This window comes from Neofelis nebulosa, chromosome 2 (genome assembly GCF_028018385.1).
Source record: "Neofelis nebulosa isolate mNeoNeb1 chromosome 2, mNeoNeb1.pri, whole genome shotgun sequence".
NCBI lineage: Eukaryota > Metazoa > Chordata > Mammalia > Carnivora > Felidae > Neofelis > Neofelis nebulosa.
The window spans coordinates 9,531,378-9,557,235 of NC_080783.1; the positions used below are offsets into that span (position 1 = coordinate 9,531,378).

A 25,858-nucleotide genomic window follows, 5' to 3' on the forward strand; every position below is an offset into this window, starting at 1 on the left:
CACCCCTGCAAATCAATTTTTTTAAAGTGTTGTTGCTAAAATGATTTTTGGAAATGCGACTTTTAAGTCGCCTTTACAAAATATGTTTAAAATCTTTTTGGGAAAATTAGGTAGAGAATATGCGAAATAAGGGCTTTATATAAGATAGATAAAATAATGATTGAGTCGCTCTGAAATGTTTTGCTTCTAAGATGATCAAGACACAAATCGGGCCATTCATTGTTTCTTTAATGTTAAAACTTAGGCTGAGATGGCCTGTGCTTATCAGGGATAGAAGTATATTCTTGGGTTGGCTGTGATTTCAGTACCTAACTTTGGAAATAAAGTGTGAGAATCAGAGAAGTTTAATAGTTGGTCTCTGTTATTTGTAGCACTCTGTCTAGACTGAAGTACTGATGGTGAGGGCATAGGGCTTCTATAACACTACAGTTATTCTTTTATACAACCACATCTGGTTTTCATATCTGAAGCCCCTTTATCGATAGGAAGAAAAAATAGCAGTATCAAAACACTTGTTTAGCTGTTAAGTTATTCTTCCCATTCTAATAAGGACATTTCATATGTTTTCTGAATGAGGCCACTGCACTAGTTTTTCTAGATTATTTTCATAGTGAATACAACACATCTACACCTGGTTTCGCACATCATCAGTAAACCTCTAGTTCATGCTTGTATACTGAACTGTTTCCAACTTGTTAGTGTATATATGTTTTAAACCTTTCTATGGGGAATGCTTTTTTAGAGTGGTATCTTTATTATAATTTGTGTTTAGGTATTAAGTTAGCAGAAGCACAAAAGTTGTTCCTTCCTTTCTATAGATTTTCTCTTATCTCTTGGGGCCTTAATGGAGGAGAGAAGCTCTCTCAGTGTGATTCTCTTTGCTTTGAAATCATGGTGTTACTTACTGATTGTACCTTGCTTATTATAAAGGCTCATTGGGTTTTCAGAGCCCATCTAATTGGGCTGGCCTTGAAGAATTTGGGGATAGGAAGAAAATTAGGTAATAATATGAGAGAGTTTTCTATTAACAGACTTTTTTCTTTTATTAAAAAAAATAGGACAAAAAGTCGGTTGAAAGCACTTGCCTTTGTTTTGCACGTCTAGTGGACAACTTCCAACATGAGGAGGTGAGCATGTAGTCTTTGGTGGTATTTTTGTGAAAAGGTTAAATTGCTGAATCACAATGTAATAGTATCTTTTTTCCTTCTGTTTGTGAAGAATTTACTCCAGCAGGTTGCCTCCAAAGATCTGCTCACGAATGTTCAACAGCTACTGGTAGTGACCCCACCAATTTTAAGTTCTGGGATGTTTATAATGGTGGTTCGCATGTTTTCTCTGATGTGTTCCAACTGTCCGACTTTAGCTGTTCAACTTATGAAGCAAAGTAAGTGCTACTTTATTATCCTGCTGTAGGCGAGAGAGGCGGTTGTTTTGTTGTTGTTGTTGTTTTTTTTAATGTTTATTAAGTAAAGTCAACATAAGCAAGTAGAAGAGCTTGCTAATAGCTCAGACACTGGGTAGTAAAGGAAGAAAAATGTTAATGTGATGCAGCAAATCCTTAGATTGCAAGTAACTTGTTCTGCGAGTGTTCTGCAAGATGAGCAAACATTTCTAACAGTTTAACTTGATAAATGAGCGACGTCTTGCAGTACAAGTAGTTAGTACCTGTCGCCGAACATCACGTGATCACAGCTAAGCCAACGGTTCTTGAAATTCGCTTTGATGTTCAAGTGCTTTGGATTACAAGCATGTTTCTGGAACAAATTATGCTCGCAAAGCAAGGTTTTACTATATAATAAATTTGTGTGGGAACAACATAGTAGTGCTTCTTACATGCAATTGTTTGGGTATGTAGTATATGAAAATTTTATCCTAGGTGATTCAAGGGCTAGAGGTGCAAGATCATTGCCTTCTCTACAATATCAATGATGTAGTGACGCTTCATTGGGAGAATTCTGGATTTTAGGTTACCAGTAACTGCTTGTCTTCCGCTTCTGGGTGGTCCTTTCTGCCCCCATTAGAGTTTTTCCTGATCTGATTTCACAGTGCTTTACTCCCTCAAAAATTCGGAACTTCTTTACACAGTTGAATCTCTCATCTTTGCTGCTTTAGTATTTTCTAACCCTTTGTCAACCTTATCTATAAATATAGTTTCCCTGCACTGCTGTATTGCTATTGCTTCTGTCTCAGAAACCTTCGATTCCCCAGGTTAATGTCAGAAGACAATGGGCCTCAGAAAGCATCTGTATGTTAGGGTTATCGCTAGGAGAGTAGTGGTCACATTTGTATGGAGTGCGTATTATAGTGGGGAATTTCGTGCTTCTAATCTCTGAGGACATCACCGCGGTGATGGTATTCACTGACAAAATAGCCTTTGCTGTCACTGCCTCAGATATGTCACATAATACTATTTGGGGGGGGGGCGGATTCAGTTTTATATTTAGTCACATTTCTTGTGAGTAAGCACATTGGCCCAGGATTTTGCAGAAAAATAGTGTTGTTGAGGTGTTCTATTGAAAAGATTCCTCTTAATGCAGTGAATCACTCCCAAACCTGGTATTCCAGAGAAAACTGCACAGCTCGTGTCATAACCAAAGTGAGAAGCTGAGGAAAGGTTTAGCTTTTTCTTTAATCATCACAGTGCATTTTGCTTATTAAGATCCCTAGGAGCCCTTTGAATCTCCCCTCTTTCCTGAAGTTTGAGTGCAGATTATTTCTTGTTACCATGTGGTGCACAGCATTTCCCTAAAACCAGTTTGGGCAGTTGCTCACTGACTTGTTTGCTTTCCCATTTTGAATTTTTTTTCCTCATGATGAATATTTTCACCTTTTGCATACTCTGTGAAATTCGCCACACATTTATCACGTGGACGCCACTAGACCTTTGTTTTCTTCGTTCAGCAGTAACACAAAGGAAAAATTTTGTCACCCTCTAATCTCTCAAAAAATTAAGGAGTCCTTATAATGTAACATTGCCATGAATTCACATTTCTTAGGAAAGTTGGCAAAACTGTAGTTTTTCAAAAAACTTAAAATATTTTTTTTAATTTATATTTATTCTTGAGAGAGAGAGAGCTTTAAGCAGAGGAGGGGCAGAGAGACAGGGAGAGAGAGGATCCTAACTACGCTTTGCACTGTCAGCGCAGAGCCCGATGCGGGGGCTCAAATTCACAAACCGTGAGATCATGACCTGAGCTGAAATCAAGCGCTGGATGCTTAACCTGCTGAGCCACCACCCTGGCACCCCAAGAAGTTTAGAATATTTCTAATCACTGTCAGTGAAATTTCTGTGGGGCAGCAATTTAACTATCCACACTCTGCCCAAATGTGAATACTTTTTTGATAACATTTTTATGAACTTACGTGACATAAAACATTTCAATGAAACGTTTACATTTTGCACACGTATAGTATGGTATTTGCGGAAACAGCCACAACGAACAAAGACCTAGCTTTGTTACTTTTAGTTATTTGAATGACTAAACCTGTGTGGATAATGGGGGCTTCCTCATGTCGCAGCGTCCGTACATCAGACTGGTTTTCATGCAGATCACTCTATAAACTGATGTCTTCTGAGAACGGAAACTTAGGGTAGAGGATATGTTAACGATCTTTGCATTAAGTTGGCATGCTTGTCTTGTAAGTAATTACTTCCTGATCACAGTATGGTAACATTTCAGATGCTTGTAACATATAGGTTTTACTGTGTTTGACCACGGGTTTTCAGTATAAGACAAACACACGAATATACTTGAATTGGGGATTAAAATGTGCATTGAATGTGCCTTTGCACAAAGCACTGTGTTCCTCAGTGCAACACAAAATTAAAAAATTCCCCAAGTCTCTGGGGGTGGATTAGTGATTAAATGTACAGCTGGACTTGAGACTGAAGTCTTTTTTCTTTTTCTTTTTGTTTGTTTTTGAGAGAAAGAGAGACAGAGCACAAGGCGGGGAGGGTCAGAGAGAGAGGGAGACAGAGACTCTGAAGCAGGCTCCAGGCTCTGAGCTGTGGGCAAGGAGCCCGGCATGGGGCTCGAACCCCCACTGAGCTGAAGTTAGCCGCTTAACTGACTGAGCCACCCAGGCACCACTAGACTAAAGTCTTTAGAAAGAAATTGTTAAAATCTCCATAAATTTCTTTTTAAGTTTTCATTATAACTCATTTGGACTTGTAATTTCTGTAGTATGTTGTTTTGTAAGAAAATAATTCATTTTACTTTTTTTCACGTATAGTTGACTTTAAGAAAATAATTCTGATTGCCCCCCCCCCCCCCCCCCCGGGAATGATCACCTATTACGTTAACTTTCATGAGCTTTTGGTTTCTGTTGTTGGTTTTACAGATATTGCAGAAACACTTCACTTCCTCCTGTGCGGTGCCTCTAATGGAAGTTGTCAGGAGCAGATTGATCTTGTTCCACGAAGCCCTCAAGAACTGTACGAGCTGACGTCTCTGATTTGGTAAGGATTGGGCCAGTAGTAACTGTGGTTTATGGGTGGGTGTTTCACTTTAGAGGTCTGTCATTTAGTAGTTCAGGAAGCTACTTAATAAAATAATTGCACCTCTGTTTTCAGCGAACTTATGCCATGTTTACCAAAAGAAGGCATTTTTGCAGTTGATACCATGCTGAAGAAGGGAAACGCGCAGAACACGGATGGTGCGATATGGCAGTGGCGTGACGACCGTGGCCTTTGGCATCCCTATAACCGGATTGACAGCCGGATCATTGAGGTAGTAGTTTCATCGTACCGTTTAAAGATGTTTATTTTGGTGGAGAGTGGGTGTAGGGATGGAGTGGGGAGGTGGATGTGTGTACTTCAATGTGCTCGCTTTTGAATTAACTCAAGATTCTCTCCTTTTGTCTCCTGAGAACAAGGTCCTCATTTCTGTTCAGGTCAGAAAACATGATGTTCTAGTCCTGCTTCTGCTGCTAACTACCTGATTGACTTGGAGCAAGTAATTTAAGTTCTTTGTTCCATAGTTTCCTCATCTCTGAAAGGAAACATTGGAGGAGTTAGGCCAAATGTTTAAAAGTCCCTTCTGTCTCCTACCCAGAAGAAAACCTCCCATAAGCAAAGATTTGCATACAAATCGCTGTTTCTCAGCACTTATAAAGAGCGTAAACATGGAAACAACTTACGTATCAAAGTCTAGGTGAAATGGTTAAGTAGGTTTTGATACATACTAGCCTCATATGTAATCCATTGGGATAAATTTTAAGTGACATAAAATGGGATATGATAAATGACCACGTAATAATCAAATTTTGTGGCTCTTTGGGGAGCTCAGCAAAATAATAGAAAAAGGAATAATACAAAGGAGAGAGGTGCACCAAAAATATTTCGTGTTTTCCTATGAAGATTTTTTGTGTGATTTTATTCTTTTCATTACTTCCATGTTAGGTATGCATTGAATATTTCAAAAAATTTTCAGGTCCGGAAAATCGCCCTGTGTAAGACTGTTGGTCACAGCATTAATTGGGGTACCATGCATCATTTACGCATACTTTCAGTGTGTGAGATACCTTTAAGTCATACTATCTTTCCCAATTTTGACCTGTGATGTTTGAATCTTTATAGAGCATCACTCTTGAAGAGACATTCTTTAAAGATGTCTTCTACCTGTTAGTTTTTAAAAACAAATTTTTGAAAACCAACTTTGAAACCACTGTTACCAAATCAGAAGTTCTTCTGAAAACATCCAAGTTTTGAGTCAGCTTTTACATGTGATGGGTCCACTGTGTGTTCTCTTAGTGTGTAAGCAGGCCATGGTCTAACGTGGTCAGTGCTAAACCGCCGCCTTTTAGCATTTTCTTATTAATTGCATTTTCCCTGTTTGCTTACTCTCTTACACTTCCCTGGAGGCCTGTCTTCCACTTAACCTAGGAATTCCATACATCGGACTGTTACAAAAATGAATATTCTGTCACTTCTTTTGGCTGTCTTATGTCAAGCACATAGTGTCAAAGCGTGTCATTTTCTTTTCGGACAGTGCCTGCGTGCACAGCCTAAGCATTGCTCTCTCAGATCCAGTTGTGTCCCTTTCAATCTTAGAGCATGATTTAAATGGAAAGCCTTTTGATCTAAGGGTAATTTTATAGGAGCATATTGTTAAAAGAAGATTTTGGTGGGCTGCTAAGAATCCAGGATGTAAATAACATTTTAACCTAAAAATTAGATACTAAGATTTTACGGATAACGATTTTTTTTTTCTATCAGCAATGTCTTAAAAGCTTCCTTAATACAAATGGTGTCATCTTCATGTCACTGATTCTCCATGACTGGATCTTTCATCAGGAATTTATCTGTCTCTATTTATGACTCCAGGGAGGGGCCTTAAAGGGCCTGTGGTGTATATTTGTGTTTAATTAAAAATGACTTATTGAATAAATGAGTGTTGTCACATCCACACTATTAAATTTTCCATATTCTTTGACTTCACCATCTGAAACCTGATCAAATAAATCTGTAAGTTAGCATTTATGAAGGTTCCCCACTGTGTCTTAAGTTAATAAATTTCTCCATGTTTATATTCAAGGTTTCTCTCTCTTTGCTCTCAGGCAGCCCATCAGGTCGGTGAGGATGAGATAAGCTTGTCCACTCTGGGACGAGTTTATACTATTGATTTTAATTCTATGCAGCAAATCAATGAGGACACGGGAACAGCACGTGCCATTCAGAGAAAACCTAACCCCTTAGCCAATACTAACACTAGTAAGTACCTTTTGAGTTAATAGTAGTACGATACTGTCATGTGAATAATATTTGCGGTGATTGTTTCACTGAGTGTCTTTATTAAGCTGAAGACTGCTGCATAGGAGTAATTAATTCCTTGTTTCTACCGTGTTTTAATTGATGAATAAGCCAGGATTGCCGAAATGGTATCCTCCACATTATTTTTCTGCTGTGTGGTTTGCTGTGTTCTGGAATTCCAGCGAGAATTGGCCCATGGAGTTTTTTTATCTGATCCTGTTCTCCCTCTTTTACCTGTAGATCCACTTGCACCTGTCAGATTCGTTTTTCCAACTTATAGATTATACTTTGCCGTGAACGTTCTCTTCTTAACTAATGACCAGTAGATGATTTTACTGTTTTTTCAGGTTTCTGACATTTATCTTTGTCCTTGGGGATACATACCGTCTATTGCTTTTGCAGCTCTAGTTTAGAATGCAGGGGTCGGCAGACTTTTTCTGGAAAGGGCCAGATAGTAAATATTTCAGCCTTTTGGACAGCACGGTCCCTGTACTCAACAGTGCTGTTGTGACTCCAAAGCAGCCATATACAATATGTAAACAAACGTACGTGGTTGTGTTCTGGTAAGATTTGATGTACAAAAATAGGTGCTGGGCCACACTGGGCCTTTGGACCAGACTTTGCCAGCCCCTCATCTAGAGCTTACTTTTCATCCGTTTCCTTTCCCCTGTGCTTTATTCCCCCTAAGGAAAGCAACAGATCATCTTGTGTTTCCATAGCTTCTAGTCACATACCCTCTGTCCATTGCTGGAACTCTGTTTGTTTCTTACCAGTGGTTTAGGTGGCTAACACTGAACATCCTTAGTGTTTTGTTAAATGTATATTATTAAAATAAGAGGTACAGTGTGCTGGTGGCTTGTTCTTTCGAGCTGGCTACATTTTGTCTAAATGCTGCTCGTGGCATCTTTGTAGACCCTAGTCATATTAGAGAAGTTGACTTGTTACATGACCACGTTTTTAAAATAACATTTCAGATAATCACGGCAGCTTGCGTGCTTTCTGTTGTTTACTTCCTTGTGTTTCTGAGGTCTGTCACTTCAGGATTGTCCGTTTTTTTTTTTTTTTACAACAGGCGGATATTCCGAGTTAAAGAAGGATGATGCTCGAGCACAGCTTATGAAAGAGGATCCGGAACTGGCTAAGGCTTTCATTAAGACGTTATTCGGTGTCCTTTATGAAGTGTATAGTTCCTCGGCAGGACCTGCGGTCAGACATAAGTGCCTTAGAGCAATTCTTAGGATAATTTATTTTGCGGATGCTGAACTTCTGAAGGATGTCCTGAAAAATCATGCTGTTTCAAGGTGTGTTCATGAAAATAGTGAAGACTTTTTAGAAATTCAAGTCTCTGCAAGTAATTTCAGAAACGTTAAAAGTGACAACACAGAAAAAATATGCACAGAACAGTTTATTTGTAGTATCTGGAGCCCCTTGTCTCTTTATATGCATACACACCTTTGAGAAGGACTAAAACAAATGCAAAAGTTGAGCATTTAAGAAAAACTTCCGTTGTAGTGGACTGTTTTCATAATGAAAATGTTTTGCTCTCAAAGTTAAAGTAGTATGGCCCAAAATAATTCTCACATTCAGACAGATGTTTTATATTTGAATGCTTTCTTTTTTTAGTCACATTGCTTCCATGCTGTCAAGCCAAGACCTGAAGATCGTAGTCGGAGCGCTTCAGATGGCAGAGATCTTAATGCAGAAGTTACCTGATATTTTTAGTGTTTACTTCAGAAGAGAAGGTAATGTCCTCCATACTCATTCATTAATGGCTGATCTTTTCGTTTACGTAGTATTGCGATAGCATGTATAGTTCTAATTCCGAACAACCTCTTACGTGAGAAGTCTCCATCCTTACAGCTCACATACATACAGGGTGTGTCCTTTGTAAAATCTGTTGATACAAGTTGTGTGAGATTCACAGTCTGTTGATAAACAGTAAGTTGTAATGATTTGAATGTTTATGGCCCAGAGGTAATCATTAACGTTTCCTTTCATGTAGATACTGTGCAGCTCCCATAAAGACGCCTTGAGAAAGTCAGAGGCCACTTTCTTTCCCAGTGAATCCCATTAGTAGATCAGAACACTTGTAAGAGGGATTATTATTTACTTTGTTGTGTGCCTAGTGGAATATTTTTAGGCTTCAGTTATTTATGTACTGAAATCTTTAGTGTGCAACTGGTCTGGTCCCCTGATTTGAGCAATCTGAATGTGGAAATCAGCCTAGGAGAGATGGTACTTGTCTGTTCTCTTTTTGAAGACCTCAAAGACTGTTGTTGCTCATTCAGGTGTTTTCTCCTTTTCAAGCATACCAAGATATTAAAAGAAGTTCTTTCTCATAAACGGGTCTCTATAATTCTTTTGGTTTTTTAGAGATACTTTGGTGTTGCGAGGACACAGGAGATCATGGTGTTTTTATACTGAATTAATCCTTAGCTTCATCTTCCATCTTACCAACAATTCTAGTTCTTTCTGCAAATGATCTGTTTTCCCGTCTTTCATCCCCTGATGCTGGCTCTGTATCTCTTCACATCTTGAGAATGCTGTAGTCCTGTTAGTGTAAGAGTATTAGATAGGAAGAGGCTTTCACCATTTTTTACTAGTTTTGTTTAAAAAAACAGTCAAAAAAAAAAATTCCAGTGCTACATATTTATTTGAAGTGGAAAGCAAACTCCACAACTGTGGTTTACAAATGGGGTGCCTGTATGAATAGATGTTTCTGTGCTCACATAAACATTTGGTATGTGGTTTTTTTAGCCTTGGATTATCTTGTAATTTGTTTTGTATCTTGGTTTTGGTGTTAGCCTTTAGTTCTGCCTTTCGGATATATTCCGCCCTCTGATTTGGAAGTCTTATGAGAGTATGTCTTTTTCTCAAAGTGATTTTTTTCTTTCTTTTTACATGTATAAGAACACTATGCCATCAAATTGAATTTTCCACCCCCCAGATATTCACATAGTGTATACATTATGAAGTTTGGGGGGGGGGGTGCTTGATTAGTTCAGCTACTTTGCATCTGGCATTTGTTCTGTCCAGTTCCACCTGTCATTTTTTTCCTGAGGACTTGCCTTCTAGAATCTGTGTTAGATCCTCCTGCTGTGTGTTCCATCAGCACTGTATTTTCTCTCTGAGGAGCAGTTTACTCTATTTGTAATTTCTTATAAAAATTATTTTTTCTCCCCAGTAAGTGCCCTTAAGTCCATTTTTCTCACCAATGGTCATATTCTTAGTACCTTGCGCACAGTCTGGCGTATGATTGCTGCAAACAGTATTTGTGGAGTCAACGCCTGAAGTTTGAGATCATTCAGACATCTTGCAGTCTTGTGAGGTTTTTTTGTTTGCTTTTAGAATCTGACGGAAAACTCTGGACTCTATCCCGGAAAAAACGTGAATGTGTGAACATGCGCTCATATACTCAGACATGCACCTTTGCATACAGTTAATAGTTCGTGGCACTCCCCTCCGCCCTACCTACGTTCTCCTGTGATTCTAGCCCAGATACGAACCCCTGCCTTCATGAGTTACCGTTCGGCTCTCCTTGTACACCTCCAAGGATGTGAAAATCCCCATCCTTGGGTTGCTGGTGTTCTCTCTTTTGGCAGCAGCGTCACGGTTACTTTCGTCTCATTGTAGCATTTGAAGCTGGTTAATAATCGTAGCAGGTCTTTCTTTACTTGTGGCGATCGAACCACAGGTGCGCTGCTGTGTTTTTGTAGTTGTTTTTATAATGGGTATTTTGAATTTTCAGTAGGTATTTATGTGTAACCCTATTAAAATTTCCTGTTACCAGGTTTTGAATATTAGATGATGTTCAAAATAATTATCTTTCGATATCAATATCAATATCAATATCTTTCTTTAATGTTGAATTTGCCTACGACTCTTTCGAATGGGTCAAGTTGAAAACCCTGGCACCTAAGGGCCTCCACCCCCACTCCCACCCCCCCCAATTCGCTGGATACTTTTGATTCATTCCCTGTTTAGCATTTAGGGATTTTGTAATCGTGGGAGGTGGTTCTGATTAAAACTGACTCTTTTAAATCTGTTACTGTATAGGTGTAATGCATCAAGTAAAACACTTAGCAGAATCAGAGTCTTTGTTGACAAGTCCACCAAAGGCATGTACGAATGGGTCAGGATCCTTGGGGTCCACGACGTCAGTCAGCAGTGGAACAGCCACGGCTGCCACTAATGCTGCGGCTGACGTGGGATCCCCCAGCTTGCAGCACAGCAGAGATGATTCTTTAGATCTGAGCCCTCAAGGGTAAGTCAGAGTTCTGTGGTGGTTTTTATGCTCTTTGCCTTTAACTGTCTCCTGGTACCTGAGATTCCCATAGGGAATAAAATGGTAAAATATTCGAGAGTACACCTTTATTTTCCCATCTGTATCTTCTTAGACCTTTAACGGGAATGGGTGGGAAGAAACTGAACATGTATTACAAAGCCATGTTTAGGAACCACAAGAGATACTAGGTATTTCCAGGGACAGTGAAGGCAGCTGAGGCTCAGAGAAGTTAATGATGTGCCAAAGTCACACACTGATTTTTACAGGTGTAGGGTTTGAGCCCTCATTTCTAATTCCCTGATCTTGCGAGTATTTACTGCATTGTAGCATACGTTCCAGGTTTGAGACATCCAAGTAGTGACATATGAAAAATATTAAAAATGAGAATTTTTAGAACGTACAGGAAAAAACCTGACTTCCCATTTATCTTCCATTGGCAAATGAGAACTTTGCTCTTAATAAAGGAAAATGGGAGTTCTTAAGTGTGTCTGCTTCCACCTCTTTATCTGTTTTTAATCCCCTTGTTGTACTGTGCTACTGAGAACATCGCCACCAAACCCTCATATTAGCTTTCATTTTGTTGGGTTAAAACAAATTATAGTCTAAAGTGTTTTTGTTTCTTTGACATCAGAAACTTAATATGGCTGTAAGAATGGTGCATGATCAACCAGACTCGGTTCTGGAATTCAGAGTGTACTCCGCGTAATATTCCTTTTTACTCCTTTTAAGTTGTAACGTGGATCTGGGTGAAACATATAGTCAATAAGTGAGGTCCAAAAATTGAACCTCTGTGAACTGCAAGGTAGCGTTGTTCTAAGAAGCTGGCCAGCTGAGGATCCCAGCTCCTTTTGGTGCCACCTGGTGGCAGTTATCCGCTCTAGCTTAAGTATGAATTTTGGCATTGGGACTTGGGCTACCCGCTGGGACTTCTGACACAGTGGCTGTTATTTTAGGAAACTTCTAGGTTTGGGTGGTGCCTGTGTCATGGGTCCAGTCCTGTGAGATTGGGCCTGAACAATACTGGAGACCCTCCACCTTCTCTGTTCTCCAGTTGGATTTGTCCGCCTGCCTCTCTTCTTCCTTCCTTTCCAGTCCCATTCCTTCCCCCTAGCTGCTGTAGTAACTTCCGCTACCGCAGGCATGGTGCCCTAGCTTGGTGAGATGTGATGCAGCTCAGAGAAAGACGCTGTTTCTGAGCCACTGAAGGATTAGACTTGATTATAGTCTAATAATTGAAAATTCTAGAAAAAAACAAAACAAAACGGAAAGAACCTTTTGGAGTTTTAAGTGGTTCCATTTCTTTTTAATATGGTTTCTAATGAAAAGTTCATATAAATTTGTAAAGGGGGAATTTTTTACCCATACATATCTGGACGTTCACTCGTTTTGCTTGTCAAGCATAAACACGTTACTGTTGTGTTTTTTTGTTTCGTTTTTAACGTTTATTTTTGAGAGAGAGAGACAGAGCATGAGCAAGGGAGGTACAGAGATAGAGGGAGACACAGAATCAGAAGCAGGCTCAAGACTCTGAGCTGTCAACACAGAGCCCAATGCAGGGGGTCGAACCCATAAGCTGTGAGATCATGACCTAAGCCAAAGTTGGACGCTTAACCAACTGATCACCCAGGCTCCCCAAACACATTAGTGTTTTTAATAGACATCAGATATTGGAAGAACTTTAAAACTTTTTCAAATTTTTCTAATTTTATTGTGGGTCACAGACCAACTGAACCAGAACATTTTTCCCATCTTACCGATCTTACATGGTTTTGTTATTCTAAGAATCATTTGATAATTTCAAACTATTTCTACTGTAGGAATAGTGAAAATAAGACAGGCTACGTATGTTCTATTTCAGGTATTCTAATTCAGAATAGGTTATTCATACTATGATTTGATCTGTTTATAGGTAATTTTGAGGTTTGTTTTTTTTTTTTAATCCCTAAACTATTTATAAATGAATTCATTTAGGATGTTATGGCAGTTGTATACCGTGAAATTACTTTGGGCAGTGTCAGGAAAGCATTTTGATAATGTTAACACTCAGTGTCATGTATATTTTACTTCTTGTCATTTAGGTTAGGGAAGAAATACGGTAATCAGATTTAACATTCTATTTCTAGTTTGATAGCGTAGGTCTTTTTACATTTTTATTTTTGCCTTGTAAATTTGTTTTATGTACTTTTCTGTACGTGTACAACATTTTATAGTAAGAGTTTACCACAGGATTATTCAAATAGTCTATTTGGTTTTACTTTTAGTAGCTCAGTATAGTCAAATAGCTTTTTCTGAATGCATCATCTTCTGTGTCTCTATACCTCTTAGATCATGACTGGAGCAGAGTCTGCATTAAATAGGTAATCACTGAATGAAAAATACCGTTATGGCAGTATTTTACAGCTCCTTGTTTCTGCCATTTTAGCTTGCTTTTCAGCGAGTGATAATAAATCGTGGTAATTGCTAAACTTCTCCCATATTTTCTCATGTGATAGTCGATTAAGCGATGTTCTAAAGAGAAAGCGACTGCCAAAACGAGGGCCAAGAAGGCCAAAGTATTCACCTCCAAGAGATGATGACAAAGTAGACAATCAAGGTAATTCCTTTGGTGACACTGTGGGGGTGGAAGGCAGAGGGAAAGATGGTACCAGTTAGAGACACGGATCTCACGAAAGCTGCTGAGAGCTTTGAAGTACACCTGAGTTTACTCCGTGTTCTAAGTTGTTTCAGCTAATTCATCTCATAAGAACAGGAATGTTAAATTTCAGTTGGTTTTCATCAGTTACGCTAAAGTGGTTTAACCGTTATTCCCTTTTCTTCTCATAGCTAAAAGCCCCACCACTACTCAGTCACCTAAATCTTCTTTCCTGGCAAGCTTGAATCCAAAAACGTGGGGAAGGTTAAGCGCACAGTCCAACAGCAACAACATTGAACCAGCACGAACCGCGGGAGTCAGTGGTCTTGCCAGGGCTGCCTCAAAGGACACCATCTCCAATAATAGGTGAAGTGGGGGAATCATCTATTGCTTCTGTGCTTGGGATTAGCAAAACTGAGCATTATTGCAGTCAGCACGTGTATTGTATGGAGATGAAACGTGGACACAGACCTTTAATTTATGCTCAGTAGTGGTATTGCTCAAAGATGAAGTAGATTTCTCAGTTCTTGAACTCCGTGCCTGGCTTTGTCCTGAATTTCAATCTTACATCTTAAAACATGTTTCAACATTTCTCGTTGGGAGTTGTAGACGTTCAAAACCAAATAAATTCTCCCCGTGGAACCTGTTCCCCAGTTTTATTCTAGACAAGTAAAAGCTGGCATTTTCTGCATGCACACACAGACACGCACACACACTCACCTGCTTCTCTGATCCCCTTCCTCTACCCTTTACATTAGGACTTAAAGATCTTAGAGTAGAGGTCGGTCGGTTGGTCTTAAGAAATTTAGAACTGTATCAGCTAAACTGTTTCACACACCAATTTGTGGCTATTAACAATTATTTCTTAAAAACCCTCTAGAGTTGTTCTTTTGACTCTGGATGTAGCACGCCAACATGGATTATTTCCTCTGCAACCAAGAAATTTTTAAAAATCAGATTCCACTGGCAAAGAAACAGGCTCTTTTTGTTTGATTGGTTGCGTTGGTTATTGTTTTTCTGAATTGCATTTAATAATAATTAAACACGTGTATTTCTAAAGCCATCAGAATTTGTCATTTAAGCAGCAAGGTTTCAGTTAATTGTACATTTGACAGGTGCGTGTTTCTGGTCTATAGTGCTTTACCTCACCTCTCCAAGGAACGCAAATAAAGGACAAAGCAAGTGTGTCTGTACCCAATGAAACAGTCATGTCAAGTTGTTATCAGGCGAATAGTTGGGAAGGAAACTATGAATGTGGTAGAGTTCCAGGGAGTTAGAGCTTTTTGTATATGTTTCATGTAATGACCCGAAATACATTTTAAGTACCTGTGCATTTCTCTAGCACACCTTAACCCATTTTCAAAATGACACTTAAATTTGGTTAATATGGAATCTGAGCTCATGAATCTATAAGCATGGGCCCAAGAGGGTTTTTTAAAAATGTAGCAGCAATTTGCCTTTGGGTAGTTACAGTTGAAATCCTTTTTGTACACAGAGACTAAATTTAATATCTTGTTTTTCCTTTGTGCAGAGAGAAAATTAAAGGTTGGATTAAGGAACAAGCGCATAAATTTGTAGAACGTTACTTCAGTTCTGAGAACATGGATGGAAGCAACCCTGCACTGAATGTCCTTCAGAGACTTTGTGCTGCGACCGAACAACTCAACCTCCAGGTACCGCGCTGGGTGCGCCTTGCTGGTCCTTCACAGCCTCTTTTGGCATCTCTTCTGTCTTCCTGTTCCTCCCTCGATGACTCTCTGGCTTTCCCCGGATTTGCTGTCCTAGATCAACTTTTTAGCTAGACATGTACCTCTAGCACTGACGTTTCTGTAACGAGTCCCTTGACTTTCGTGCTTCATCATTTTATCGTTAACGGTACTGGGAAATCTCTTCCTTGACTTTGTTCTCTTCACAACTCGTATTTCTTGACAAAAGAAGAGACTCGAGAAATGTCCCTTGAGTGTATCTCCTCAACTCTGGGTATTAGAGTGGATGGGACCCTCCCTAACCTAACTGGGTCTCATAGTAGTTGAAGAGGGAGGTTGAATAAACTGTTTAAATTTCATCTGATTCTTAGCCTTTTTACATTTTTTTGTGCACCCTGAGCGATTTGAGTAGTACGTGTTTTGCAAGAAATTGTCCATTTCATCTAGGTTTTAAATGTATTAATTTAAAGCCACACTTCATATTCTGTTTTAATCTTCTCCTTCTGGTGTTCTCTTTACCCCTCAATGTATATTCTCATTGTTTGTCTTTATTTATTTTGTTTGTTTTACATCGGTTGAGTGTGAGACTTCCCTATGTTAGTAGTGTGGATGCTGGTTAAGATCGTATTTTCCAAGGGTCTACCAAGAATGCATCACTTCCCCTGCCTTCTTTTTTAAAGGTGTTGAGAATGTATTCTGTTCCTTTGGGGGAAGTGTAAATGGTGCATTTCGTAAGGACTGTTCAAATCAATATAGAAATACTCTTCCCAACTCTTGCAGGTGGATGGTGGAGCTGAGTGCCTTGTAGAAATCCGTAGCATAGTCTCAGAGTCAGACGTTTCATCATTTGAAATCCAGCATAGTGGATTCGTGAAGCAGCTGTTGCTTTATTTGACATCTAAAAGTGAAAAGGATGCTGTGAGCAGAGAGATCAGATTAAAGAGATTCCTTCATGTATTCTTTTCTTCACCAGTAAGTTGTCTGTAATGCTTGTGTATGTCATTACGGGAATCTTTGCTCACTAATGCGTGTATTTTCATCTCCATGATCTCCATTAGGTGCTGGTCGAGATACTCAGGTAAAGCTTCTAGCTTCTGATACACAGTTGGATCCCTTGGTCTTTTATAGATCACATACACTAGTAAAGCAACAGAATGGTGATTTAATGGTGCGAGTGCCACAGTTTTTATGATCCGTGTTATGCTGAGTCTTTGTTTTTCCTGTAAGCCCAGTCGTTAATAGTAGTCTCTCACTTGTGAATGTGTTTATGCTCAATATTTGTTTTTAAACATATTGTAGTGGAAATACGGTAAACGTAGCTATAGACGTAAGATAGAGTGGACATTTCCACTTTGCATATAAAATGCAGTATTAACAGTTGTATTCGAGAGTACTTAGTCACCACTTACAATCTGGATTACAAGAGCAGAGGCCACAAAGAGGCTCCCCTACCTTCAGCCTCAGTGGGTAAGAGCAAGAATGTTCCTATTCTTGGACAATATTGACTTAACATCATTCTACTTGTTGACAACTACTTGAGATAAGGCGTCCCCGGAGATGTCTCTGGATCTTCTGTGTAGTAGGGCTAAGGATGATTCTGTCTGTTAGTGGAAACTACTTCACTGTGCCTTCCTTTCGGTGTTTGTAGGCATTTTGAGCATTTCTTGTTTTATTTTTTCCAAATTTTAATTTTTTTGTTTAGTTGTTAGTTTTGAGAGAGAGCGCGCGAGGGAGCAGGGGAGGGGCAGAGAGGGGGGAGAAAGAGAAGCTCAGGCAGTCTCCATGCCCAGCACGGACCCCAATGTGGGGCTCCATCTCACCACCCTGGGATCATAACTTGAGCCTAAATGAAGACTTTGCCACTTAACTGACTGAGCCACCCGGGCACCCCGCTTGCATTGTTTTAACTTGAGCTACCTGAAGCAGAGTTGGTATTTGTGAGAGATGCATTAGATGTGTAGCAATACTGGATGTGGTTTTATACTATGCCTAAGATTATGTACAGGTAGGTATGTAATCTCTTACCTGAAACTCCTTGGCGCTGGATGGTTTTCACAAGTTCTTCAGTACGGTACATAGATACTACCTGATATCCCCAGTGGGTAAATAACACTCCACACACATTAAATGTTTTTGCAGCAAAGCATGTGAATATTCCTACCAAGTAAACGTAAAGACTGCAGATAGCCTTGTGTCTGGGTCAGGTGTCACCACCACACAAGTAGTGTTTTCAAGCCCTTTGGACCTAGGAACTAGGAATAAAGGATTGTGGACCTGCACAAAAAGCGTCTCTATTTTGAAATGATTTATTTGGAAGTAACCATTCCAACCAAGTGTATCAAGAGATGAAAGAGAACAAATGAATGGTTCTCTTCTGTAAAACTGCCTGTTAAATTTCCTTGTTGAGCAGTGTTCCATTTTCAGGAGGCCTTGCTTAACCGATTGGTTTATTTATAACTTCAGCTTCCTGGAGAAGAGCCCATTGGAAGAGTAGAACCAGTGGGTAATGCACCTTTGTTGGCATTAGTTCACAAGATGAACAACTGCCTCAGCCAGATGGAACAGTTTCCAGTCAAAGTACATGACTTCCCCAGTGGGAATGGGACAGGAGGCAGGTAAGAATCATGGCTTGGGTGTGCCCTTGCCATTGGACTTTGTGCTTAATTTTGTTGAGGTAAAGTGGCAAGAGGTCTGCTAATATCTTCATCTGCCCAAAGACCATTTGGTTGTAATGGCTAAAGAAAAATACTTTTTTATATTTAAAATCCACCCCTTGTGTTTTTTTAACATGGTGTTTTGGAAATCTATAACCCAATGACTGTGTTGGCAACCTGTAATAAGCTTAGTGTTCCATTACTTTCACATAGAATGCTTCTCCGTGAATTTTACAGGCATGGATGATAAAATATTTGCATTCTGTGCAGTATTGTGATTTCCTGTGTGATGTGATTATACCTTTGATGGGTTTTAACAAATAAGTTTATTTTGAAGTTTTCTTGTTTTAATAAAACTTTCTATTTTTTTCTATAATATAGTACTTTTACTGGACTCATGAAGTGCTACAGAAAGAATTCACTGTAAAGGTTCATTATTGTATTTTATGGAATGTTATAAGGTTTCTAGAATGTCATGACTGGAAGCATACACAATAAGAAATTAGTTTGGTTGTTTTGAGTTTATTTATTTTGAGAGAGAGTGCGAACATGTGTGCGCAGGGTAGGGCCAGAGGGAGACAGAATCTCCAGCAGGCCCCGTGCTACCAGTGCAGGCCCCATACGGGACTCCATCTCAGGAACTGTGAGATCATGACCGGAGCCAAAAAGCAAGAGTCGGATGCTTAAGAACTGAGCTCCCCAGGTGCCCCTGAGATCAGTTTGGTTTAAAAATACACAGTCTGATGTATTTTGAAAACATTTAAATTTGTGATTGAATTGAAGCAATATGCATTACTGGATCAGATAGAGGGAGCAGTGTGGGCTAGAGCTTTTTCTGGCTTTGCAAACTAATATAGAAAGCGGTATTCGGTTTTAATCATCCTACTGGAGGATTTTATGAAACAAGGGGGCATCTCATCTATGCCTGAGAAAACCATGACGTTTTTCATTTTCACCCAGATTTGTGTAAAGTGTGTATGTTTACATATGTATCCGTTTAATGCAATATTCCTCTCCAATACCCCAGTTTGCATGCCTTCTGGAATCTTAAAGAGAACTGCATCTTAAGCCTGCCTGTGTCTTGATGTTGTCAGCCCTTTTTCAGAAATGAGCGATTAATTCTCATTTCCAGGGTCAGACTGGTGTAGCTCTTGAACTGCTTCATTCAAAAGAATATAGTGAAGTAAAGTGTAAAGGGTAGTTTTTAAAGTAATTTTGTAGCAGAAGCATTTGAAAGCAAAAAAGAGGGCTTTTTCTTTTGTTTTTAAATCCGTAGAATTTAGTTAGGCAGTGGCAAAATACTGCGGAAGTGAGCACGCACAGTGCTTGCGGAATGTTTATTCTAGAGAAATGGCTAAATCTCGGTGGGGAGGGATTTCTGCCCGCTTGGATTTATGGTAGGACAGAGAATGATGATTTAATGTTCTCATAGGCGTGCATACACACCCTCTTTTATTTCTTACTTTAACAACTTTACTAAGTAAGTCAAATTGCTGACTTCACTATTTACGTAACTGGTAAGTAAGTGCTTATTTTGTGCCTTAAAAAATGCAGTTTGTATTATCCTGCTTTTGTGTGAATTATTATGTTGATTTTGAAAATAATAGAATAACTTTTTTTCACAAATTATCTTGAGCTTTTCTCTCAACAGAGGATCACAGGCTTTAAAATTTTTCAACACCCATCAGTTAAAATGCCAGTTACAAAGACATCCAGACTGTGCAAATGTGAAACAGTGGAAGGGTGGGCCTGTCAAGATTGATCCCCTGGCTTTGGTACAAGCTATCGAGAGATACCTTGTGGTCAGAGGTACTTTCCCTATATGTGTGTGTTGTTTCCATACGTACATGTGGGCTGGGAATATTGGGGGACATATAAATGATTTCCCTTGTATTACTACTTCTGTTCAAACCTAGCTTCAGGAACTCCGCTTCCCATCATTTATTTAATACGGAGTATGTGGAAATGTGGTAAATTTCCTGGGAGCTGACTGCTTACAGTCAGCTGGAATGTAATGTAGTGGGAATGGCATTTGGTATGTGACCATTTTCTTGAATCCTTCTGTTTCATAGGTCAAGGTGTAGTATACACGTGTTTTTCTAAGAGCATATTAGTTTAACCGGTATATGTGGGCCCTGGCATGTAAAGTTGCTAGAAATTTAACAGCCTTCTTGCATCCTTAGGGTATGGAAGAGTAAGAGAAGATGATGAAGACAGCGATGATGATGGCTCTGATGAGGAAATAGACGAGTCTCTGGTAAGGTGCTGTTCTCACCATGTTGTAATGGATGAAGTTCAGGGCCTGTAGCTTCACTGGATTTTCTGTTGCTTCATTTAGGCTGCTCAGTTCTTAAATTCAGGAAATGTGAGACACCGGCTACAGTTTTACATTGGAGAACACTTGCTCCCGTATAACATGACTGTGTATCAGGCAGTCCGACAGTTCAGTGTACAGGCTGAAGATGAAAGGGAGTCCACAGACGACGAGAGCAATCCTCTGGGAAGAGCTGGTATTTGGACAAAGACTCATACGATATGGCAAGTCAAATGACTTCGTTCGGTTTTCATCAGCTTTGTTACCGTTTGTGTGTTTTGGGAATTCATATGAATGGCTGGCCTAAGTGAGGGGAGGAGACCCAGATCCTACATTTTATTATCAAAAGCCACTTCAGATACTTCGCATGAATGCCTACACGCATGCACATACGTATGCTTACCTTTGTTATGTCTACTAGAAAACGTGTTTGTTCAAGGGCAGTAATCCTAGCTTACATCACCTTTTTAGATTCAATTTCAGATCTTTAAATAAGACAGAAACATCTCCATAAGATGAAGTTCCTTTGGGTGATGAGCAGCTTGGCATCTTTAAGCCCTTAGAGGCACTTGGATGTAGCTTCCCACATTGTGAATGAATGTCTGCTACTTACATTTAATTAAAGAGATCTGTTCTCCCTTGGACCACCCCCGGAGTTCCTCAGGTGGCCCCTCCTGGGAATGTGGTCTATTTGTGGTCTCTTTTTGGAAGCGGTGCCGTTGGTAATTCTCCAGACCCAGAAGTCGAGAGAAACTGGATAGATCTTAGAGTTGTAGAAACTCCAGTGTCTGTGGGTCACCCTTTGGCCCCTGTAGAACAGTTTTTATTCTTAAGATCTACATTTAGTTGACATACTCTCCAATCGATTTAGGTACAAACCCGTGCGAGAGGATGAAGAAAGTAATAAAGATTGTGTTGGTGGTAAAAGAGGAAGAGCCCAAACAGCTCCAACAAAAACATCCCCCAGAAATGCAAAAAAGCATGATGAGTTATGGCACGGTAAGTTCGTGCAAGGGACGGGAAAACCCATCACCATGGGGCAGTAGACTTCTTGTCCTGATTTATACCTAGCAGTCAAATCTTTATAATTTAGAAAATACAAAATTACCACAAATGGAAAATTAAGTATCTGCAAAATTAAATTTGGAAAGAAAATTGGAAAAGACTCAGATACTCTTTCCATGAAAAATTTGTTTTCATGAAGGCTAAAACACATTTCATTAGTTAGAGCACATTTACTGAAGAAGAGACTGATCGTGGTCAGGCAGGCCCTTCATTTTCGTCATTTATTGTACTCTAACAGTTCTAGAAGAAATGAAAAGTTTTGCCAGGTAATACGATGACTACTGAATGGAGTAGCATCTCCCAGTCTGAGCTCTTTTCCTTTGTAGTATTTTTTCCAGTCTACATGTGCTCGTTCACCCCCCCCCCCCCCCCCCCCACGTTTTTTCTGTGGTAGTGGCAGTGCCTCGGGGCATTGGCTGCAGGGTCATTGCACAGAGACCATCCCTATCAGGGATTTCCAAACTAAATGGTGTCAATTGCTGAAAATTTTTCTGGTCCTCAGAAATAAGGACATTGTAACAAATATTTTTGGGGTTTGTTGTTGCTGTGGTTCCCCCCCCGCCCCGCATCCTCCCCCACAACTAAGTTCTTTTTTAAAGGGTTTATATTTTGAAATGTTTATTTCTATGTTTTTGGTGTTAGAAATTGCCCTTTGTTTTCTGTAGTGATAATGTTGTGATTTTGATTCCTGTGCGTGGTAACAAAGTCAATGGCAACAGTCCACACCCCCACAACCCCCTTCCCCACCATGCTGCTACTAAGTGAAATCTAAGAAGAAAAGCATCCTAGATCCCCTCAGAAATCACCAGTCTTTTCTATCCTAAGCCTGGAATTAAATAACCAAATCTCTTATAGATTTACAATTAGGAGTGTTTGTCTATTTTACATGGCCATTATAAGCTGGATATAAAAATTAAAAATCCAAGAAATTTATATCTGTGAATTTAAATTTACACATTTTGTCCTTTTGTCTTTATTCTTTCCCAACTATTTTATTATTAGCTGTTGTTTCTGTTGAAAGAGGAAATGCGTATGAGTCAGTCAGTGTTTATGTTGATATGGGAGGCAAGTGAAATTCTTACAAGCCTGGATGATTTTGGTATAAGATAAAAGGGAAAAAATCTTCAAGCTATCAATACCCTAATAAGATACCAAACATTACATCTTCACAGCTTGTGCTTACTATTTTAGGTGTGATAAGGGGACACCAGTGCCACTGGCATAGCCTTTGTAACCTTGATCAAACTTAACTTTGATCTTTTGCCCTCTAGATGGAGTGTGCCCATCGGTATCAAATCCTTTAGAAGTTTACCTCATATCCACGCCACCTGAAAATATAACTTTTGAAGACCCGTCGTTAGATGTGATTCTTCTTTTAAGAGTTCTACATGCCATCAGTCGATACTGGTATTACTTGTATGATGTGAGTAATGTGGCCCGCTGATGATGGTTCCCGTGGTGTGGTGTTGACGGCACACTACCCATAGTTTGCTGTCTAGTAGTTGATGAATTTCTGTTGTACTAGAAACAGAAATAATGATTCGGTTAAAATGCAGGGATCATAGCCCAGTGAAATACAATTTATTCACAGTGGGAGCTTCTCCCCCACTTTTTTTTTTTTAATGTTTATTTACTCTTTTTGAGAGAGTACAAGCTGGGACAGATCAGGGACGGGAAGGACAGAGGAGCCTGACAGCAGTGAGTCCGATGGGGGGCTCAAAGTCACGAACTGTGAGATCATGACCCGAGCTGAAGTCAGACGCTCAACCAGCTTAAGCCACCTAGGCGCCCCTCCCCACTTTTCGTTGCTGGCCTATATTTTGGATTAATGTTTTCCTAGCTGTAACTTTATTAAGGTAGGCTGCAACAAGAAATATGAATGAATTTACATAGTTAAAATTCTTTCTCCATCAAACAAAAGTTCCGTTTGCCTAAGTTAAAATACATATTAAGTAAAAAATGAAGTGAAAGTTAAGTACTACCTTTGATATTTATACAATACAAAGCAGAATGAAGGAATTGGCCTCGCATGAGCGTTAGCTGCCGCATCAGTGACTGGGACAGTACTGGTGCCCTGTAGCAGTTCGGCCATTCCGCTGGGCATCGTAGAAGTTGTCATTTAGATTGGGACACTCCTGTGGGAAGCTGTGTATTGTATGTTGGGAACCGGCTGGAATCCAGGCACTCTGGGTACATATTTGGAGGTGAAGAAAGAGTTAGTGGATATAATCCTAATGTTTTCCTGCATGCAGACCTTTTTGTTTTGGGGTTTGTTTGTTTGTTTTCAACATTTTACAGAATGCAATGTGCAAGGAGATTATTCCAACTAGTGAATTTATTAACAGTAAGTTGACAGCAAAAGCAAACAGGCAGCTTCAAGATCCTCTAGTGATCATGACCGGAAACATCCCAACATGGCTGACTGAACTGGGAAAAACCTGGTAAGACGATCATTTCTGAAACGGCGACTTTGGGAGTGTTATCGTTGTGTTGGTCTTTACACATTTTGTCACAGAAGCATAGTCTTTGATGAACCTGTTTAAATGTGTGTTTAAGTGACGTTATCATATCTGATGACAGCTTGCTGAATATTCAGTGTGGCTCTAGCATCCAGAGGAGGCTAGCTGGGGCTCGTACGAGATCTTTGTGGCAGTGTGTATCTATGTGTGTGAAATAGGAAAGTACACAAGGATCTTTAAGGAGAGTAAAATCCCCTGTCATCACAAAATGGGGACTCCAAAGGTATAGTCAGTTGATTTTTCTGTGCCTGTTTGGGCCCAGACTTACATTCTCAGAGACCATAGAACTGCACTGATCGGTATGATAGTCGGTAGCCACACACAGTTGTTTACATTTAGATCAATTAAAATTAAGTAAATTAGAAATTAGTTTTTAGTCACACATAGCCACGTCTTTAGGTGCCTACCTGTATTGGACAGAACAAATGTTGAATATTGGGGTCTTCAAAGGAAGTGCTTTTAGCCGCTCTGTGTCAAGAACTACCAAAATCCTCCATCATGAAGCAATAGAATCTGTGTTACCGTAGGGTTCATTTTTTGGCAATCAGCATGGCCGTTTGGCATGCTTGAGTGACTTAGAAATGCCAAAGCTGGGAGGAAAATCGTGAACTAGTAAAGCCATTATCTATTATTTGTGTATATGTGGTATGGGGATGGGATGGCAGTGAAACGTGACCAGGCTTAAAACTATATTTGAAATTTAAAATTTCTCTAGTCGTGTTACGCATTCTGAAGGTCTTTGGGTAGATCAAAGATAATCTTGAATAGACCTGATTTGAATAGTTGGATTTCAGATTTCACAGCAAAAAACTACTTAATACATTATTACTTGATCACTTAGACATTTCATGAAAGAATTATGAAAATTGTTCAAAATTAGTTTGCCTAGACCATTTTTGGTTATGTTTACAATTATTATTCTGTATCGTATTAAAACTTGTTTCTAATACAAGGGTTTGTATGGTTTCTGATTCTAATTCAGATCATCTATATCGCATCTTTTTACAGCCCATTTTTCTTCCCTTTTGATACACGGCAAATGCTTTTTTACGTAACTGCGTTTGATCGGGACCGAGCGATGCAGAGATTACTTGACACCAACCCAGAAATCAACCAGTCTGATTCTCAAGATAGCAGAGTTGCACCTAGATTGGATAGAAAAAAAGTAAGTTTCTCCCCCCAGATATTCAAAGATAAACCAAACTGGCCTTTGGAAAGTAATGGGGAAACTAGAAATGGCGTGCACCTGAACGTGCCTGTTGGCACAGGGCCGTCGCTCGGCCACAGCCATCTCTTGGCTTGTCTGATTTCTCACCTGGATGTTTTACTCTCAAGCTCTTGGAACTGGGCTCTTTGTGGTTCTTCTTCACCTGGCAGTTAAAGAGTCCCTTCTTCCTGTTTCTGAAATAATTTCTGCAATTCTTTTTCCTCTCTTGTGCCAACAAAGACTCTCGTCTTCTCTTACTGAGGATTCTTTTCCTTTTTAAATTACGAACTCAAACTGTAGCCTCCCTTTTATAATTGATGCTTTATGCAGTAGGTAGAATTAATCAGATCCACTTTCTTCCCTTCACAAATCACTCTGATCAGAAATGACTGAAACAGGATTCATGGTGTAATTCCCAGCTCAAGCCCAGTCAGCCCCTGTGCTGTTGATCTCATTTTCCTGGGCTTCTCATCTTGGCTGCACATTCGTAGATCTGACCACACTGCTCTGAGCCATTCCTGCAGAGACCCCATCCAACATTGCTGACCATGCACTGCCTTTTTATCTTCCTCTTTTGTGCTGAAGATTCTTACTCAGGTCTGTCCTTCCAAAACCTTTCACTCCAAGACTCATGAGAGCCATTAGTAATGAACATTAGAAGAGGAGTTAGAAGGAATGAGAAGCAGAAACAAAAAAGTACTTTTTTTTTTTTTTTTTTTTTTAAG

General features: G+C 39.6%; 1 protein-coding gene across 8 annotated transcripts in view; it reads left to right on the forward strand.

Moving 5' to 3' along the window:
- Nucleotides 1-25,858, forward strand: part of TRIP12 (thyroid hormone receptor interactor 12) — a 140,983-nt gene that overhangs the window by 97,282 nt on the left and 17,843 nt on the right. For 6 of the 8 annotated variants that reach the window (XM_058702266.1, XM_058702245.1, XM_058702277.1 and 3 more), the window contains 16 exons: nucleotides 1,059-1,127; nucleotides 1,219-1,384; nucleotides 4,342-4,459; nucleotides 4,574-4,733; nucleotides 6,559-6,712; nucleotides 7,824-8,052; nucleotides 8,375-8,493; nucleotides 10,808-11,015; nucleotides 13,529-13,629; nucleotides 13,860-14,034; nucleotides 15,200-15,341; nucleotides 16,155-16,346; nucleotides 17,838-17,989; nucleotides 19,665-19,837; nucleotides 20,212-20,285; nucleotides 20,367-20,594. In XM_058702266.1, the coding sequence (XP_058558249.1) occupies nucleotides 1,059-1,127; nucleotides 1,219-1,384; nucleotides 4,342-4,459; nucleotides 4,574-4,733; nucleotides 6,559-6,712; nucleotides 7,824-8,052; nucleotides 8,375-8,493; nucleotides 10,808-11,015; nucleotides 13,529-13,629; nucleotides 13,860-14,034; nucleotides 15,200-15,341; nucleotides 16,155-16,346; nucleotides 17,838-17,989; nucleotides 19,665-19,837; nucleotides 20,212-20,285; nucleotides 20,367-20,579 (2,445 nt within the window). In that variant the 3' untranslated portion in view covers nucleotides 20,580-20,594. Of the gene's footprint in view, nucleotides 1-1,058; nucleotides 1,128-1,218; nucleotides 1,385-4,341; nucleotides 4,460-4,573; nucleotides 4,734-6,558; nucleotides 6,713-7,823; nucleotides 8,053-8,374; nucleotides 8,494-10,807; nucleotides 11,016-13,528; nucleotides 13,630-13,859; nucleotides 14,035-15,199; nucleotides 15,342-16,154; nucleotides 16,347-17,837; nucleotides 17,990-19,664; nucleotides 19,838-20,211; nucleotides 20,286-20,366; nucleotides 20,595-21,213; nucleotides 21,342-22,678; nucleotides 22,831-23,705; nucleotides 23,849-24,934; nucleotides 25,092-25,858 lie in introns of those variants that run through there. The other 2 variants (XM_058702287.1, XM_058702272.1) reach the window with 2 other exon arrangements.